General features: G+C 42.9%; 1 protein-coding gene across 6 annotated transcripts in view; it reads right to left on the bottom strand.

Moving 5' to 3' along the window:
* Positions 1 to 18,558, bottom strand: part of Rere (arginine-glutamic acid dipeptide repeats) — a 376,646-nt gene that overhangs the window by 104,903 nt on the left and 253,185 nt on the right. For all 6 annotated transcript variants that reach the window (XM_036177343.1, XM_036177344.1, XM_036177345.1 and 3 more), the window contains 3 exons: positions 15,734 to 15,782; positions 6,582 to 6,706; positions 5,672 to 5,771 (listed from right to left, as the gene is read on the bottom strand). In XM_036177343.1, the coding sequence (XP_036033236.1) occupies positions 5,672 to 5,771; positions 6,582 to 6,706; positions 15,734 to 15,782 (274 nt within the window). The remainder of the gene's footprint in view (positions 1 to 5,671; positions 5,772 to 6,581; positions 6,707 to 15,733; positions 15,783 to 18,558) is intronic.

Raw genomic sequence — 18,558 nt, 5'->3', positions numbered from 1 at the left:
CCTGCAGTCATACATGCAGGCAGAACACTGTAATCTTTTAAAAAAAAGTGCTGGTGCTCTCTTTAACACCAACAGTCGGGAGGCGGAGGCAGGCGGATCTCTGTGAGTTCGAGGCCAGCCTGGTCTATAGAACGAGTTCCAGGACAGGCTCCAAAACTACACAGAGAAACCCTGCTTGAAGAAAACAACAACAACAAAACAAACAAACAAACAAAAAACCTAAAACCTAATTGTTGCACAAGGTCAATTTTGATTAAAAAAAATCTCTACTAAGAGTAATCCAGAAAAAAAAAAATTCAAGGTCTTAGAAAAGGCCAATAATTAGAAAATCTATAGACATTAAAATGTTAACTCATAAACTAGAGGAAATAGACAAAATGTTTAAAAGCACAGACTTACATATTACCAAAGCTGACCAACATGAAGAAATAAAAAATCTGAATAGGCCTGTGTCCATTTGTAACTTTATTCTTTAGATTGTTTTATTATTATTTTAAAGGTATTGTGTGCATGCACACCATGTGCAGGTACTCTGTGAGCATAAGAGGACATCAAATCCTCAGGAGCTGAATTATAGGAACTACCCAGTGTGGATGCTTGGAGCCAAAACCCAGTGCTCCAGAAGAGCAGGGAGTCCTCTTCACTGCTAAGTCTACAAAATTAAAGACGTTAAAATTTTATTTATTTATTTATTTATTTATTTATTGTGTATGTGCTACGTTAGCACATATGCCTACACCTATGTCTGGAGGTCAGTGTCCTTCAGCTTACAGAAGCATAATTCTCCTTATGACATGTGGGTCCCAAGAATCAAACTGAGGTCACAGGGCTTAGCAGTAACTCCTTTACCCACTGAAGCTGATCTCAGGTCCTACTTAATCATTTAAAAACTATTCATGAATAAATACTTAGACTCTGATGACTTTACTAGAAAATGTTTAGTTCTTAGAAATGTTTAGCAATGAGTTTACAGACTCATCAATATGTTATAAAAAAATGAACACAAAATATACTTTGGCATCAATCATGAATCCTTATATGAAGTTCTTTAACAAAAATACTAACAAACGGAGCCAGGGGGTGGTGGTACAAGCCTTTAATCCCAGCATGTGGGAGGCAGAGGCAGGTGGATCTTTGAGTTTAAGGCCAGTCTGGTCTACAGAGTGATTTCTAGGACAGATAGGACTACAAAGAGAAACCCAGTTTTGAAAAAGCAAAATATTAACAAATGGAACTCAACAGAACAGGACTGAGAAAGATTTATTCTATCAATAAATAGCTGATAATCATCTGAAAGCAATGTTTTTCACCTTATCAAAAAAGGATAGCCACTATGTGATAATCTCATCAGATACAAAATAAATCAACAAACGAAATCAGTATCCATTCAGGATAAAAATTTCAACAAGGGAACACAGAAGAGAATATTCTCAATGTGTTAAAAAAACAACTCCACACTACACATACTAAAAGCTTTCTAAAATCATTGATCAGGAAGATTCCAGAATAATTTAAGAACGCACAGACAAGAAACATGCACAGATTAAAGGGAGACACAAAGGGGGAAGTGGTGGTATACGCCTTTAGTTCCAGCACTTGAGAGGCAGAGGCAGTTGGATCTCTGAGTTCAAGGCCTGCCTGGATTACAAGAGTGAGTTCCAGGACAGCCAGAGCTTCACAGAGAAACCCTGTCTTGAAAAACCAAAATAAATAAACTTAAAGGGTGAAGGGGGGGGGGGGGGCACAAAACGTATTTGATTGTGTACAAAGGCAACCCTAAGAAATGAAGCAAAAAACCAAAGCTACACAGTAGCTTATGCTTGAAAGAATTCTGAGGGATGGGAATGAGAACTCAAATATGCCAGGAATGGACATTAATTAGAGCACTAGCTTCATTATTCAAACTTCAAATGATAAGCACAATCATGAAAGCTGAATTTTTTTCTTTTATACAAAAATCACAACAGTAAAATGTTCCTCTCAAAGGTGTTCTTGAATGTATACACCTTTTGAGTTCACAGACATTCACAGTTGTCCACAGCATCCTACAGTTATGCCTCAGCTCTGAGCCTATTCCGGCTCAAAGCCTTCTTTCATTAGATATAAATTAAAAATACAAGTTAAGTACTGAATTAATGAGAAAGTACGCAGGTACATAAGGTTTTTATTTTTTTTAATTACGTGTCTGTTTGGATGTCTGCCTACATGTGCCATGACACACATGGAAGCCAGAGGACCACTTCCAGGAGTTGGCTCTCTACTTTTTTTTTTTTTAAAAGAGCTGAGGATCGAACCTTGGGCCTTGCATTTGCTCCCCAACCCTGGCTCTCTACTTTTATCATATGAATCCAGTGACAGAGCTCAGGTGTAGATGCTTGGCAGCAAGTGCCTGTACAGGCTGAACCAACTCCATGATCCACAACTGCAATTTTGGAACATGAAAATTCAGTTACTGGATAAGCATGTGACCAGGAAGATCACTCAACTGCCAACACACAAAGGCAGCTCCAGTATTACACAGCACTCCAAATCCCTAGTTAGAGCAGAAAAAAACTCAGCCGTGTTTCCTTAACAGGTGTTTCCTCAACTACAAACCGAGTGCCAGGCACCTTGCAGTACAAGGTCTTTTCATCAGAAACAAAAGTTACTTTCCTATGTTATAAATTTTATGAGTTAACAGCATGCAACATGTCACCTGGCCCTTTTGAACCTTACATTCTTATTTAGAGACTGGACAGATGATTACTAGAGTCTGTTATGGAATAATTTTTGGTACACTGTGAAGATGTGTCCTCACCAAGGTGCCTAGTGATTGGTTTAATAAAAGAGCTGACTGGCTAGTAGCTAGGCAGGAGGTGTAGGTGAGACAACCAGCTAGAGGACACTGGGAGGAAGAAGGGCAGAGTCTCTAGGGTATCAAGAGACACAGAAAGAAGCAAGATGAACATACCCTATTGAAAGAATGCCCAGCCATGTGGTCGAGGGTAGATAAGAAATATGGGTTAATTTAAAAAGTAAGAGTTTGCTAGTAACCTGCCTGATCTATTGACTGAACATTTATAGTTAAAAATAAGTCTCTGGGGTTGGGGATTTAGCTCAGTGATAGAGCGCTTGCCAGGCAAACAAAAGGCCCTGGGTTCGGTCCTCAGCTCTGAAAAAAAAAAAAAAAAAAAAAAAAAAAAAATTAAAAGTAAGTCTCTGAATGGTTATTTGGGAGCAGCTCTGCCTAGAGAAGTTCCTTCCAACTACTTAACTCTCAAGACAAAAGACAAACACACAAACAAACAAACAAAAAAAAACTATGTAGACCAGGCTGGCCTTTAACTCACAGCATCTTCCTGCTTTTGCTCCCTAAGCCTGAGATTACAGGTATAAGCCACATGCCTGCACTCAGGAACTTTCAAATACATGATTTTATTTATTTGTTAAATTTATTTTCAGTTATGAGGGAGAACATGTGCATGTGAGTGTATTCTGTGCTGTGGATATCGCTCCGTGTAAATAAAGTTCTGATTGGCCAGTGGCCAGGCAGGAAGTATAGGCGGGACAAGAGAGAAGAGGATTCTGGGAAGTATAAGGCTGGAGGGAGACACCGCCAGCCGCTGCCATGAGAAGCAACATGTAAAGACACTGGTAAGCCACAAGCCATGTGGCAAAGTATAGATAAGCAGAAATGGGTTAATTTAAGATAGAAAAAGTAGATAACAAAAAGCCTGCCACAGCCATACAGTTTGTAAACAATGTAAGTTTCTGTGTGCTTTCTTGGTTGGGTCTGAACAACTGTGGGACTGGCGGGTGAGAGAGATTTGTCCTGACTGGGCCAGGCAGGAAAACTCTAACTACAATTCTGCCTGCAGATAGCCAGAGATTCGTCTGGAGCTGAAGTTACAGGCAATTGTTGAATTTTAAAAAAAAAGAATTCAAATTAGGAAGCCATGACTACTCCTAAAGTAGGAAGAAGATTTTGACTGTAGAGATAAGGCAGAAGGCAGCAGAGGGAAGAGTCCAGGCACAACTTGGCTGGCTGACTAAACCAGACCATGAAAAGAGAGATGGGGAGGGAGAGCAAGAGAAAAGCCACCAAGGAGGGGCAGCCTGGGCTAAGGCAGCAGCATAGCCAATGGCTGAATTATTTAGGGATGACACTAGGGGAAGCACAGCCCCCTGGGAAGGAGAGGGTTAATGCAGGGCTGGATGAGAAGTGCTGAGAAGAGCCACAGGTACTGAGTGATGCTGGGAAATTAGCCAGCATCCACTCTGATATGTCACTAGGCACCTCAGCTAGCCATTTGTCCAGGGTCTCAGAGACCTAATAATTGTTAGCCACCTGACTTGGATGCTGAGACTTGAACCGAGGTCCCCTGGAAAAGATTAAAGGCATGATGCTGTCTTCAAATTTTGTTCACATAACCTTAGATTATGACTTGATCTCTCTAAATTATTTTCATTGCTGTAGGTCAGGGAAGCTTCTCTTCTCAGGAGATAGGAAGACAGCTTAACAGCTCAGAGAACTTGCCACCAAGCCTGATAACCTGAGTTTTTGACTCCAGAAACCCACATGGTAGAAGGAGAGAAATGACTCTTTGTAAGATGTCCTCTGATTTCCACAGGCAAAAGCAGTATGTCCCTCCTTCCTCACAAAATAAATAAATAAATGTTTTTTAATTTTTTTGGTTTTGGTTTGGTTTGAGACAGGGTTTCTCTGTGTAGCCCTGGCTGTCCTGGAACTTGATTTGTAGACCAGGCTGGCCTCAAACTAAGAGATCCACCTGCCTCTGCCTGCTGAGTGCTGGAGTTAAAGGCCTGTGCCACCACCGCCTGACTTGTTTTATTTTTTGAAGGTAACAATAGCAGAATGTCCTTCAATGGGTACTCTGAGGATGACACAGACCATCTGTGCACCCAATATCCAAATAAAGGTGTCAGTGAAGATGCTTGGTATAGGAACTCACCTGAAGCTTCCTATAATCCTGAGGTTCAGATTAAGATACAAACCTGGAGTTACAATGTCTTCTGCCTAGAATCTCAAAGATCAATGGCTAAGGCTCAACTCATGTGCAGGCGTGCATGCGTGCCTGAGTGTATGAATCACACCATGTGCATTCAGATCAGTTGAGGGCACTGGATCTTCCTGGAACTGGAGTTCCAGCAGCTGTGAGAAGCCATGCCAGTGCTGGGAAGTGAACACAACTTCTCTACAAAAGCAGGAATGCTCTCATCTGCTGAGCCAATGCAGCAGTCCCCACAAGTCTTTCTTTTATCTATCTATCTGTCTGTCTGTCTCCCCCCCCCCCCCCCGACAGGGTTTCTCTATGTGGTTTTGGTGCCTGTCCTGGATCTCACTCTGTAGATCAGGCTGTACGCCAACTCAGAGAGATCCACCTGTCTCTGTTTCCCAAGTGCTGGGATTAAAGGTGTGTGCCATTACTGCCTGGATTTTTGTTAATTTTTTATTATGTCTATTTATGTGATTTAATTTTTATATATAAATTGTGTATATGAGTATGCATCATGTGTGGGGGTGCCTGGAAGTCACAAGAGGGACCCTCAAAGTCAGCTCCTATGGAAGAGCAGCAAGCACTCTTAACTGAACAGTCACAATCCATTTTTAATCCTAGCAACACCATAGCACCCACTCTTGTGCTCCCTAAGGTGACATCCAGAGACTTACTGTGTTCAGTGCATTGAGAGTAGTGTCGTCCCGAGATGCTGCGACACAGCCATCCTCTGTAGAGCCTCCGTCACACATCCCTGCAAATGCTGCCATGCTCCTTTGGGGAAAAGGATGGAGTTTCCTTCATCAGCACACATCAATATCCAGGTACAGGGTGATTTTTAACCCTTAGTTTGCAAGCTCATTTTCAGCCAAGATTCCATTAATATATGCATATTATGTCAGTTCTCAGCTCGGCCTCAAGAATCTAACCCTTCCTCCCTTGGGACAGAAGTGTGACTTGCATTGGGGACATGTCACTTCTCCTGTTGTACTCATACTGAGATTCCAAATTTAAGCACATGAATAATCTACTTGTCATGGTGTTTCACTAGATTAGGAGACTTGAAAGTACCCAGAAGCACTGCCACCAGGCATTAACTAACATTTTTTAAGTCCCCAGAAAAAAAGTGAAATTAATTTCTCTCATCTGTGTATAGACTAATTTTCCATGAACTAAAAGTGAACTCAACTGCAGTGAGAGGTGCTGGTGTGTATGGCTGAAGATGTTCCTTCTGAAGCGAGGCAAATATCAAGAAGAGAAAAAACGGTAAGCTATCGTTGCCAGTTAAGAAGGATCACCAGGTGGTGGTGGCGTACGCCTTTAATCCCAGCACTTGGGAGGCAGAGGCAGGAGGATCTCTGAGTTCGAGGCCAGCCTGGTGTCCAAAGCGAGTTCCAGGAAAGGCGCAAAGCTACACAGAGAAACCATCTCGAAAAACCAAAAGCAAGGATCACCAGAACAGTAAGCAATATTCAGAGTGAAAAAAAGGTCCCATTACTAATAAGAAGGGAAGGGAGACACTGTACTGACACTCATTAGTCCATATGTCTTAATTCAGAGAGCAGTTGGGCAAATCCCCATTACCTTGCTGCCCTCAAGTACATGAGGAGGTCACAGTCACTGACTCCAGGCATCCAGACAAGTTCCTCATGCTGAGTCACAGTATCACCATCTGGAGAAGGAAATGGTTGCAAATCTGGAAGTTTGGCCTGTAAGACAGGGATGGAAAAGTCACCATCAAGGTCCATCAACGTAAGCACTAGAAAGAGGCATCCCAGCATGCAGTCTCCTGGACCTGGTACCCTGTATACGCTTTCCTTGTGTAGTAGAAAGCTAAGAGCAAAATCGTCAATCACTGAAACTGGCCACACCAAACTGGACCATCTCACCACAGGTATCACAACAGCCTGTTTTATCCCTACTTAGGAGCAGTGAGGGGTCAAAGCCAACCTGGACCAATGTGATCTAAAGGGAGAAACAACTAGATACACAAACAGAATGAACCAAACTGAAAAAAAGTATCCTAGAGTGACAGCTCTGGATAAGAACAAGACATCCACCTCCAATATACATTTGCAGGTCAGACACACAGCAAATTTCACGACTAAGGATAGCGTGTCATGGTTAAGATAAAAACAGTGAGCTACTAAAGTTAACACTAAAAACAGTTTAATTAACTTAAGTGGTAGAAATGGCATGGCTGGGGAAGAAGAGACCTACTTATAAAGGGACAGGAAGGAACTCTCTGAGACTTACTAGGACTCTGCAGAGTGGATAGAATGTTATACATCAAAACAAGTCGTCAGCTGTAACTCATACCTTCCAAATAAGGCAGAGCAGGGGTAAGCAGGCAGGTACAATGGCTAGTGTAACCACCAGAGGCCTAGGAAAAGATCTGCAAATTACCCAACATTCTTATTGTGAGAGCCCAATTTATATTTTGTTTTAATTACTGTGCCTAAGAGGTCCATAAAACAAAATGCCTCTAACCTGTAAGCCCTTACCCAAGAACTGATAAGTCCTGAGGTGCTGAAGGCTGTTGTTCATGTAAGATAACAAGCCATGTTTCACTTCCCTAGACAAGTTTAGTGGACCCAACTGCACCAGATGTGCTTGGTCACAGGTAGGTAGGAGGCATGTAGGCAGGAAGTAGATCAGGATGGATGCTTGTTGCCAATTGGACGTAGCCCTTTATAAGTACCTGGCTAGCAGGGTGGTGGTGTAGCATGCCTTTAACCTCAGCACTCCGGAGGCAGGCAGATAATCTGCGAATTCAAGGTCAGCCTGGTCTACACAGAGAAGCCCTGCCTTTTTCAAATAAAAAATAAAATAAAATAAAAATAAAAATAAATTAATTAATAAAAAAAAAAAAAAGGCACCTAGCCAACATAACTCACAGCCATTTTCTGGGAACTCTGGAATGGAGCTGTTCAGAGTCCATCATCGTGGCCTGTATTTAATTAAATCTTGCTTCAAATCTGGCTCAAAATTATGGTAATAGTCTTATATTGCTTTGACATTTTATACTCTGCTGAAGTTCCCAGCAACAAGGCAGAGCAATGTAGAAGCAAACACTGGAAACACAAAGAGTAACAAATATTTAATAGCCCAGCAGACACATGAAACAAAATTCCACATCCCAATCTGCACTAGGCAAGCTGCTTATCAGCCACATGCATGCAGAGGGAAGGCAGAACAGTACTGCCCCATCCAGGGGACACCCCTGTGTTCCAGGAACTCTGTCAACCTCAACTCCTCCTTCTGGAAATCTTCACTTTGAGCGAAAGCTCCTATTTTTGAATGATGGCTATTCAAGTTTTAAGGCTGCTCTGTGACAAAACAATACCCACATGTCTGCTCTAACAGCAGGCTGCAACTCTGCTCTCCAGACCACCTCTGATGGATCTAAATTCCTATAAAACTCTCACTTTCCCTAAACAAGGGAACTCTTGGTTCACTGCCTGGCTGGTTGACTGGTTTGGAGGCAGGGTCTTGCTATACAGTCCAGACTGATCTCAAATTCACAATTTACTTGCTTTAGCCTGCCAAATGCTGGCATTACGGGTATGTGGCACCACTCAAAGCAAAACTATGATCCATCACACTTAGTACTCACTTTATAACACTTTAATGAGTGTTATCAGGTCCAAAAGCTCTCTTTCCTCCAAAGACCAAGGCTAGGTAAACAAACAGTTGCTTTGGGAAAACAAGCCTACAAGTTTTGTTTACTAGAAAAGCAGGAGCCACCTTTAATTCTCCAGGAGTCTCCCTTAACCTTTCCCCAAGTCAGCTACCTCTGCCAAGTTCTGGATCAACCCAGACAGCCTGTATCCGTTTAGATCCCCACACTGTCATAGTGCTTTTCCACCACTTTAATCTCTCTGCCCCCTCACCTCTCTGTCACAATTAATTCTACTTGATGTATAGTGAAAATGCTGGTTTAAGATGAAAACAGGATGGATACCCGTTTGGTTTTTGTTTTTCGAGGTAGGGTTTCCTTGTGTAGCTTTGCGCCTTTCCTGGAACTCACTTAGTAGCCCAGGCTGGCCTTGAAGTCAAAGAGATCCGCCTGCCTCTGCCTCCTGAGTGCTGGGATTAAAGGCGTGCGCTGCCGCCGCCACCACCACCCGGCTTGGATACTTGGCAGGAAAGTCATTGACTGCTGTGGGATGTTATGTATGTTAAATGTGTTGCTCTGATTGGCTAATAAATAAAACACTGATTGGCCAATAGCCAGGCAGGACGTATATGTGGGACAAGGAGAGGGGAGGATTCTGGGAAGTAGAAGGCTGAGTCAGGAGATCCTGCCAGCCACCGCTATGAGAAGATGTTAGGATACAGGTAAGCCACGAGCCATGTGGCAATTTATAGATTAACAGAAATGGGTTAATTTAAGATATAAGAACAGCTAGCTAGAAGCCTGAGCCATTAGGCCAAACAGTTTAAATAATATAAGGTCTGTGGACTGCAGGACTGCAGGGGTTTGGCGTGACCTGGAGAGAAAGTCTTCAGCTACAATTGACATTAATATTGGGCTTTGCATACCCAGGCCAGGCTCAGTGTCTAGTATAACAATGGCTCTTCATTAAATTAATTAGAAAGTACTATAGTTGGGGAACAGGACCAATCCCTGGGGGGAGGGTGTGACTAGAAGTATGATTGGGGGACACAGAAAGAGAAATGGAAATGGAAATGGCTTTTAATGGTAGAAAGTGAGGTCTAGACAAGAGGAATACAGATGGATGAAGACTTCATCCATCGTAGGGATTAAGGGGGTATATGGCAGTATCCTTAGAACTGCGATAAGAACGGGCTCTTTCTAAGAACATATGCAAAGGTGTGCTACAAACACCAGTGCACAGGCCATCCACTGCAGCATTACTCATCGCTAGGCAGCTCAAATGCTGTATCACACTCAGGCTACAAGGGGGTGAGGGGAATGGGGCAACCTCAGGTGCCAGAGCAGCACTGACAGCAAACGGAGAGAAGGGAGGCCCGAAGAGTATGTATATCTACCGTTTATGCAAGGGGGAAGAGTGGGAAGAAGAACATCATCATTATAAAAATCAACACGTTAATGCAAAACAACATTATAAAATCTCTAAAGTAAATGGAAAGTTACATGTAACAACAGCTGAATTGCTTCTACTCAGGAACTATTTGAATTAATGCTAAAACCTGAATTCACCTGCACAGCCCTCATGGGATATAGTCAAAAGGTAAAACAAAATTTAGCAGTACATTGCTTCCAAGCAACTGGGGGTATAACTCAGTGGCAAAGTATTCATAACGCACATGCAAGGTCCTGGACTAAATCCCAGCACCAAAGGAAGCAAAAGGAAAAACATTTCAATAGTATACAGAAGTGTGAATATTGTTATTCTGGGCTATGAAATAAAGGGATAAAAGTAACCAGGTTAGTGTCAGTCACACATGGGAAACATACAGGTTTAGATGAAAGCAGAGCAGGATTAAGAGAAATGTTAAAGTTTTAAATCTAAGTTACAAGTAAAGTTTTAAATCTAAGTATCAAAATGAACTTCCATATATAGTTTTATACATACAGATACACAAACAGAATCAGAAGGGAGGGGAGGGGATGGGAAAGAAGGAGGAGGGTGTTTGACATTACTGATTTGGACTTGCAGAGCTGGCTCAGAGTTCAGTCCCTAACTGTATTTACAATTAACTGTAATTCCAGCTCCAGAAGATTTACTCGTTTGTTTGTTTTTTTTTTCCTCTTCCTATTTTGTCTGTGTGATGTGTATCTCTATGTATGCATTTTATGGCATATGAGTGAACATGGATGTAGAAAACAACCCTCAATTCCTCCTTGATTTCATTATTAAGGCAAGGTCTCTCAATCAAACCCAGAGCTCACCACCAGAACTACTCTTGCTAGCCAGGTTGTTCTAGGGACCTCATCTGCATTCTTCTACTGGAATCACAAGAGGGATGATATTTTCATGGATTCTAGGGGTCAGAATGAACTATAACTCTCAGGCTGTTTTTGTTTTTAATTACACTGATTTATGTTTTGTGTTCGTAAGGTTGGTGGTGCACCACAGTGTACATGTAGAAGTCAGGCAAACATGCAGGAGTCAGTTCTCTCCTTCCATCCTGTAGGTGGCAGGATCACACTTAGGTTGTCAGACTTGAGCCATCTTGCCAGTCAAATGACAACTGACCACTAAGCCATCTCCCAACCCCAAGATATTACTGATTTTGGTTTGGTGCAAAATATTATGTTGTGTCTTTTATAAGAGGGCTTCTTTCTCATTGTGCTATTTGTAATTAAAATGACGTATTGTTCATTTCAACTGCCACAGGTAGGAAGCAGCCTGAGGAAGAGCAGACAAAACAAGTCTTAACAGGACTCTGCAAAACCTAGCAACACTGAGTACTGTCTTCTGGTCCTACTTTCATATGTGTTACTAACTTCCCTAAGAAGAGTCGGTGGTGCTGGTGCATGCCTTGAATTCCAGCACGTGGGAGGCAGAGCCAGGCGGATCTCTGTGAGTTCGATGTCAGCCTGATCTATGAAGCGAGTTCTAGAACAGCCAGAGCTGTTACACAGATAAACCCTGTCTCCAAAAAACAAAAACAAAAAATAACTTTAAGAAGATAATTAGATTTTGCTACTCTAAAACTTGAATCTAGCACAACTTCTTCTTTCTGGGATCTAGGTGCATCCTCCCCTACCATCACCTTTTCTGTTAAGGCACAAAATAAATCTTAAGTCAAAATCCAGTATGACCGTCCTGAAACCCTGGAAACAAACTGTGGAGAGAAATGAGAGGGAAAATACCACACAAGGGCAAGAAGAGAACTGGGAGTGTAATTGAGTGATGCCAGGCAAGTCCTAGATCCTTCATTTAAAACACTGCCAGACACTGGCAGGATGGCTCAGTGGGTAAAGATGCTTGTTGCCAAGGCTAACAGCGTGAGCTTGATCCTTGGGACTTGTACAGCAGGAGAAAATCTATCCCTGCAAGTTGTCTCTACCACCTCCAACTGACCCACACATACAGGTGCGGATGGACGGACGGACGGACGGATATTACAGCCCCAGAATGTGATTACAGTACATGCCTGTAATTACGGCACTCAGAAGGCAGAATCAGTCTGGGTTACATAATGACACTTTGTCAAAATAAACAAACAAACAAAATAAGGACTGCAGAGGTGGTTCAGTGGTTAAGAATACATACTACTCTTCCAGAGGACCCAAGTCTGGTCCCCAGAACCTATGCTGGGTAGCCAGCAGCCCGTAACTACAATTCTGGGGATATCAGGCCCTCTTCTGGCCTCCACAAGTACCTGCATTCATGTACACATACCTCCACTCAGGCACATGTGCATACATATAATTTGTGGTGGTATTGTGTTCCCCGAAATATTGTGCAGGCTAATATTGTGCGTCAGAGACAGAACAGCCACAATATTAAACATAGAGGATAGGCAGTGGTAGCACACACCTTTAATCCTAGCATTCCAGAGACAGAAACCCATCTGTTCAAGGATACAGCCAAGCATGGTGACTCAGGCCTTTAATCTCAGAAAGTGAGCCTTTAATCCCAGAGAGTGATGGTAGAAAACAGAAAGGTATATAAGGCATGAGGACCAGAAACTAGAAGCTTTTGGCTGGTTAAGCATTCAGGCTTTGAGCAGCATAGTTCAGCTAAGATTCATTCTGGATAAGGACACAGAGGTTTCCAGTCTGAGGAAATAGGATCAGCTGAGAAACTAGCAAGGTGAGGTAGCTGTGGCTTGTTCTGCTTCTCTGATCTTCCAGCAATCACCCCAATAACTGGCCTTGGGTTTGATTTTATTAATAAGACTCTTTAAGATTCCTGCTACAGGATAGGGTGATGCATAAAGGCCAATCAGATCTCTGTGAGTTTGAGACCAGCCTAGTCCACATACTGAAATCCAGGCCTGCCATGGCTATATAGGGAGACCCTGTCTCAAATACTAACAATAACAAAAAATATATCTCAAGACAAAAAAAGCTAAACACCAAAACCAAACCAAAAAACCACCCCCAACAAAAAAACAAAACCCCAAACCAGAAACTCCAGTCCAGAGCCAGGGGCAGAGTAGTGCAAGTCATAGTGAGAGGACCTACTTAGCATGGCAAGACCTTGGTTCATCCCCATCACTGTAAAGCACCACCCACAGTCCAGAGGCAGTCCTGGTCAGGCCCAATTAACAGTCAATTCCAGGAAAACAGAAATGAAGAGAATGCCCGGCAACTGTGAATTTCTGCCTTTATCATAAGATGAGAACCATCTAAAAACAATAAGCCCCTGCTGGTTTTTTGCATTTTGGTAAATATGTCCTCAAGGTTTTACTTTTCTCTCATCAAGGAGTTAAAGTAAGTTCCAAAGAAATGTATATGGCACATAAAAATGCTCACAATCTGAAGGGGGAAAAAAAAAAAAGAACCAGAAGACACCTAAACCCTTTATGCCCACATAAGGACTACCATGACCTGTAATTTGTGTCTTTGCATATCAAGCATATTGGCTAGCTCCCCAACACACAGTTCACTCAAGTGACAGTCCAGGGTTACCATGCTAAACCCATTTTCCTCAGTGTTTAGTAATGGACACATGACCCAACACATGTGCATGTCAAAACCACTGAATGCAGCTCTCTGTGAAGGACAGCACTGAGAGAATGTCAGCAATACCCAGTAAAACCAAGGTCTGAACTGACTAGACTAGCCCAGGAGGAAGCGTGAACAACCATGGCAGCCAGAGTGCTTCCCCCACGAGAGCTGTCTAACTAGAATCCAAAGTAGAAGAAGCCAGTACACTGAACAGATGCCAGAGGGCACAGCTCACTATACAAGGTCCAGCTGAAGAGCCCCAGCCATTCTGACTCTCTGAAGAAAAAGTGTTTGGAAGAGTATTTTCTTTCGCCTTTACAGTGGGGATGGGAGTGGACCCTAGAGCCTCACATACACATAAGTTAGCACTACATCACTGAGCAACAGTCAAAGCCTTCCTTTTTTAAAAAAAAGTTGGTTTGTTGGACAGTTGAAAAAAATGTTTATTTTTATATGTGTAATATATATATATATATATATATCTCACATGAGCATGGTGCCCACAGAAGGCAGAAGAGGGCATCAGATGCCCTGGAACTAGAGTTACAGATGGTAGCTAGCCACCATGTGGGTGCCTGGAAATCGAACCTGGGTCCTCTGGAAGAGCAATATGTGCTCTTAACCATGAATCCAGTTCTCCAGGCCCCAAAATATCTTTAAATGGAAGTATGCAGTAACTAAATGTTCATCAATGGATGACTAGATAAACAAACATACATATATACATACACACAATGAATTATTCAGCCTTTTAAAAAAAAAAAAAAGAAGGAATCTGGCACATGCTACAACATGGATGGACCCAGAGAGCATTCTATAATGAAGTCAGTCAGTCACAAAAAATAAATAATGCATAGATTCCACATCTATGATGAAGACAGTCAAGCACCAGACAAGGAGTGGAGCAGTGGTGCTCCGGCTTGAGCAAGAGGAGAGGAGGGGCTACTGCTTAGTGGATACACAATAATAACCTACTTGTAAAGTTACTGCTCTAGATCTTCTAAAATGGGTAAACTCAGTAGGTTTTTTTTGTTTGTTTGGTTTTTGGATTGAGATAGAATCTTACTATGTAGCCCTGGCTGTCCTGGAACTCCCTGTATAGACCAAGTGGCATCCAATTCACAGAGATCCACCTGCTTCTGCCTCCTGAGCGCTGGAATTAATCATTTATTAAAATTTCCTTTTTATTATTTTTGTATTATTAACTTTAAAGTTATGGGACAAAATTTTAGGTTTTTGTAAGACTAAAACTGCAGGTTGAGCACACTCGCTCCAGAGCCTCCTCACTTTCCTCCTATCCATTGTCCCCATCTTCCCACAGCTGCTTTTTTGTTTGTTTTACTACAGGATGATCTGGTCATGAGGAGAGATCCCTGAAGTTACATGCAGTACACATGCTTGTAACGTAACAATGAGGAGACCGAGGCAAGAGGACAGAAAGTTCAAGTTCAGCCTTGCTATATAACAGGTTTAAGGCTAATCTTGCTACAGATTAAGATACTGTCTCAAAGATCAACAATATCAAGACCTTCAGTTGGGAAGCTGGCTCAGTGGGCCCTACTCCAGAGCCCAGAAGGCACATGAAAGCCAGCTGTGGACCTGTAGCCCAGCAGTGGTGGGTGGCGACAGGATAAGGGGCGGAGCTTGCTGGCCACCAGCCTAGTTCCAACACCAGTGAAACAAAGAGGAATGTGATCAAGTAGAACACCTGACATTCTCCTCTGGCTTCACACACACAGGCATGCTCACATGCAAGCACGTACACACACCCCAGCACCCCACAAAACCTTTAACACTGTATTTGAAGAGAATTTGAGAATTCTCCTTATCAATAACCACTCTAAGATGCTACTCAAAAGAATAAAGAGAAATGATTTACTTTTATTTCATGTGCATTGGTATTTTGCCTGCATGTATGTCTGTGTAAAGGTGTCAGATCCCTTGGAACTGGAGCTACAGGAAGTTTTGAGCTGCTGTGTGGGTACTGGGAATTGAACTCAGGTCCTCTGAAAGAGCAGCTGGTACTCTTTAACCAATGAGTCATCTCTCTAGCCCCCAAGAATAAAGATAAAGCAGAAAAATAGGAAATGACAAGCTATTAAGTTAGTAAAATGTAGTTTACCTGATGGCTGGGGCCAACTCGAATTTCCCCTTGGGTACTATTCAGCCGCCTGTAGTGAAGAAAACAGAAGGTTAACACAAGCAGTTCTGACACAAACTTTCTCAGGTTTTTCAAGGGAAGTAATTCACTCTAAGCAGATGAGAGACATCTTATTTTTTGAATATTTATTTATTTTATGTGTATGTATGTGTGCCTGAGTATATGTGTGTCCACAGAGGACAAAAGAGGGCAGCAGGTAGACATCTTGAAACTGGAGCTACAGATGATTGTGAGCTGCCATATGGATGCTTGGAATCGAACCTGGGTCCCCTGGAAGAGCAGCCAGTGCTCTTAACTGCTGAGCCATCTCTCCAGCCCTGAGAGTCATCTTAAAAGGAGGCCACTCCTTCATTACTTCTAACATTGCTTCAGCTCCACATGCTTACATGCACGTGTCCTTACCCACTCATCACCTTGAGAAGCTGACTGTAGCCTCCCGGAGTACCTCCTACGCCATCTGTTTGTTTGTTTGAGGGAGGATCTGTATGTAGCTGGCTGGCCTCCTAACGCTCACTATGGAGATAACCGTGAGCTTGAACTTCTGATCTCCCTTCCTTCCTTCCTGAGGGCTGAGATTATGAATGTGTGTCACCGCACTCTGTGTCTTCATCCTGAAGACCAGGCCCAGGGACCAGGCATGCAGGTAAGCCATCAACTGAGCTATGGGCCCAGTCTCACTCTCCTCTTATTCCTACAAAGTTTTTCATCAAGAGCAGTTTGTGTGGGGTGGGGACGCAGTAGCAATGACAAAGTGAGAGTGACAATCAGATGTGGTCCCTTTCGGTTAAGTGGCGTCACCATGCCGAGAGAGGAGAGTGCTGGTTGGTAGAAGAATCATGAACCATTGTTACCTTTCTAGAGCTTTATTGAGAGAGGGAGGGGAGATAGATAGATATATAGATAGATAGATAGGTAGGTAGGTAGGTAGGTAGATAGGTAGATAAGTAAGTAGGTAGGTAGGTAGGTAGGTAGGTAGGTAGATAAGTAGGTAGGTAGGTAGGTAGGTAGGTAGGTAGATAGATAGATAGATAGATAGATAGAAAGATAGATAGGTAGGTAGGTAGGTAGGTAGGTAGGTAGATAGGTAGATAAGTAGGTAGGTAGGTAGGTAGGTAGGTAGGTAGATAGATAGATAGATAGAAAGATAGGTAGGTAGGTAGGTAGGTAGGTAGGTAGATAGGTAGATAGAGAAGAGAGAGAGAAAGATCACATGGAGGGGGAGAAATACAGAAGGAGAGAGTACAGGAAAAGAGAGAACACAGAGAGAGCACGCCCGCTCTTTAGGCTGGGCTGGTGATGTAATTAAGGGCATAATCCTTATAATCCCAGCCCTAAGACTCCTAGAATATACCTTGGCAGGTGGGTAGCATCTACCTCCCAACGAGAAAGGGTCCAGATATCATATCAAAAACATAAGATACTCCATTCCAGAAGAAACTTCCAAAAATACAACAAGTTAAGCAATCCAGCCAGGTTCCCAATGTCCAACCAGCTGCCCATAGACAGCATGCAGCCAGACTGGCTATGACATGGACCAACAAAAAATGGTAATTTTGGCAATTGTTTTATGACTCCACTTCGTGGTTCTCAAGTGTAAGCTTTGGGTGCCAAATAACTGCACACCACCAAAAGCTCAACCAATCCCTGTCTGAGGTGACAAAGCTGCTCTTTTGTCACACACCTCCCCAAACAGCCAAGTCACTCAGCCCCAAGAGCACTGGATGCCTCTGGAGGAGATAAAGAGCAATATGATGATATCTTATTTGTGCTGAAATGTGATTTTATTTGCATGTTAATAAATAAAGTTGCCTTGGGGGGGTCAGAGCTAATAGCAAGCCATTTAGCAGAAGTCTGGCAGTGGTAGCCCACGCCCTTAATCGATTACATGGCAGGCAGAATCTGTGTGTTCACGGACACAGGCAGCTTGGTGACACACACCTTTAATCCAAGTACCAACCATAGAGACCTGGAGGTCTTTACAGACAGGCAGTGACAAAGAAGTCATGTGGTTGGGTTTAGAACCAATGAGAAGGCAGAACAGAAAGTCAATGAAAATATAGACACACAGGAAGAAGCTCTCTTTTCTCAAGTGAGGGACGGCAGCAGCTGGAAAGCTAAAGGCTATCCCTAGTACTCTGACCTCTTGGGCTTTGAACTCTTTATTTGGCTCTGTGCTTCTTATTTAATAAGACTGTTTAGAATTACATCTACAGAGCAGGACAGCAAGACAGAAGGTAGGCATCTTCAAGAGAGACTAAAACCACAAAGCACAAAAGAGGCAGGCGGACAAGACGGGGACTATGGTGGTGACGCCCTAGACTCACTGTGTTGCAGAAGGCATCACCCACCTTTGGTTTACGTTTCAGGAACTCTGCCAAGGATTCAACTAGCCAGCTCATGACTACTTTCTAAAACTAACTGCTTGGGTTTTTGGCTTTTTGTTTTGCGAGATAGGGGTTTTCTGTGTAGCCCAGGCTGTGCTGAAGCTTGCTCTGTAGAACAGGCTGGCCTTGAACTCAGAGAACCAAAGGCATATAATTCAAGGACAGCTTTGGGTGCACAAGGAAACCATGTTTTAAAAAATTCCCCCAAAGCCAGGTGGTGGTGGTGGTGGTGGTGGTGGTGGTGGTGGTGGTTCATGCCTTTAATCACAACACTCAGGAGACAGAGGCAGACAGATCTCTGAGTTCCAGGTCAGCCTGGTCTACAGAGCCCAGAACCAACACAAAGAGAAACCTTGCCTCAAAGAAACAACAAACAAATGAAAAGAGGGAGGCTAGAGAGAT

This window comes from Onychomys torridus, chromosome 2 (assembly GCF_903995425.1).
Source record: "Onychomys torridus chromosome 2, mOncTor1.1, whole genome shotgun sequence".
In the NCBI taxonomy this organism is placed as follows: domain Eukaryota; kingdom Metazoa; phylum Chordata; class Mammalia; order Rodentia; family Cricetidae; genus Onychomys; species Onychomys torridus.
The sequence above is the reverse complement of the archived record's forward strand: the minus strand, read 5'-3'. Positions and strand labels throughout refer to the sequence as shown.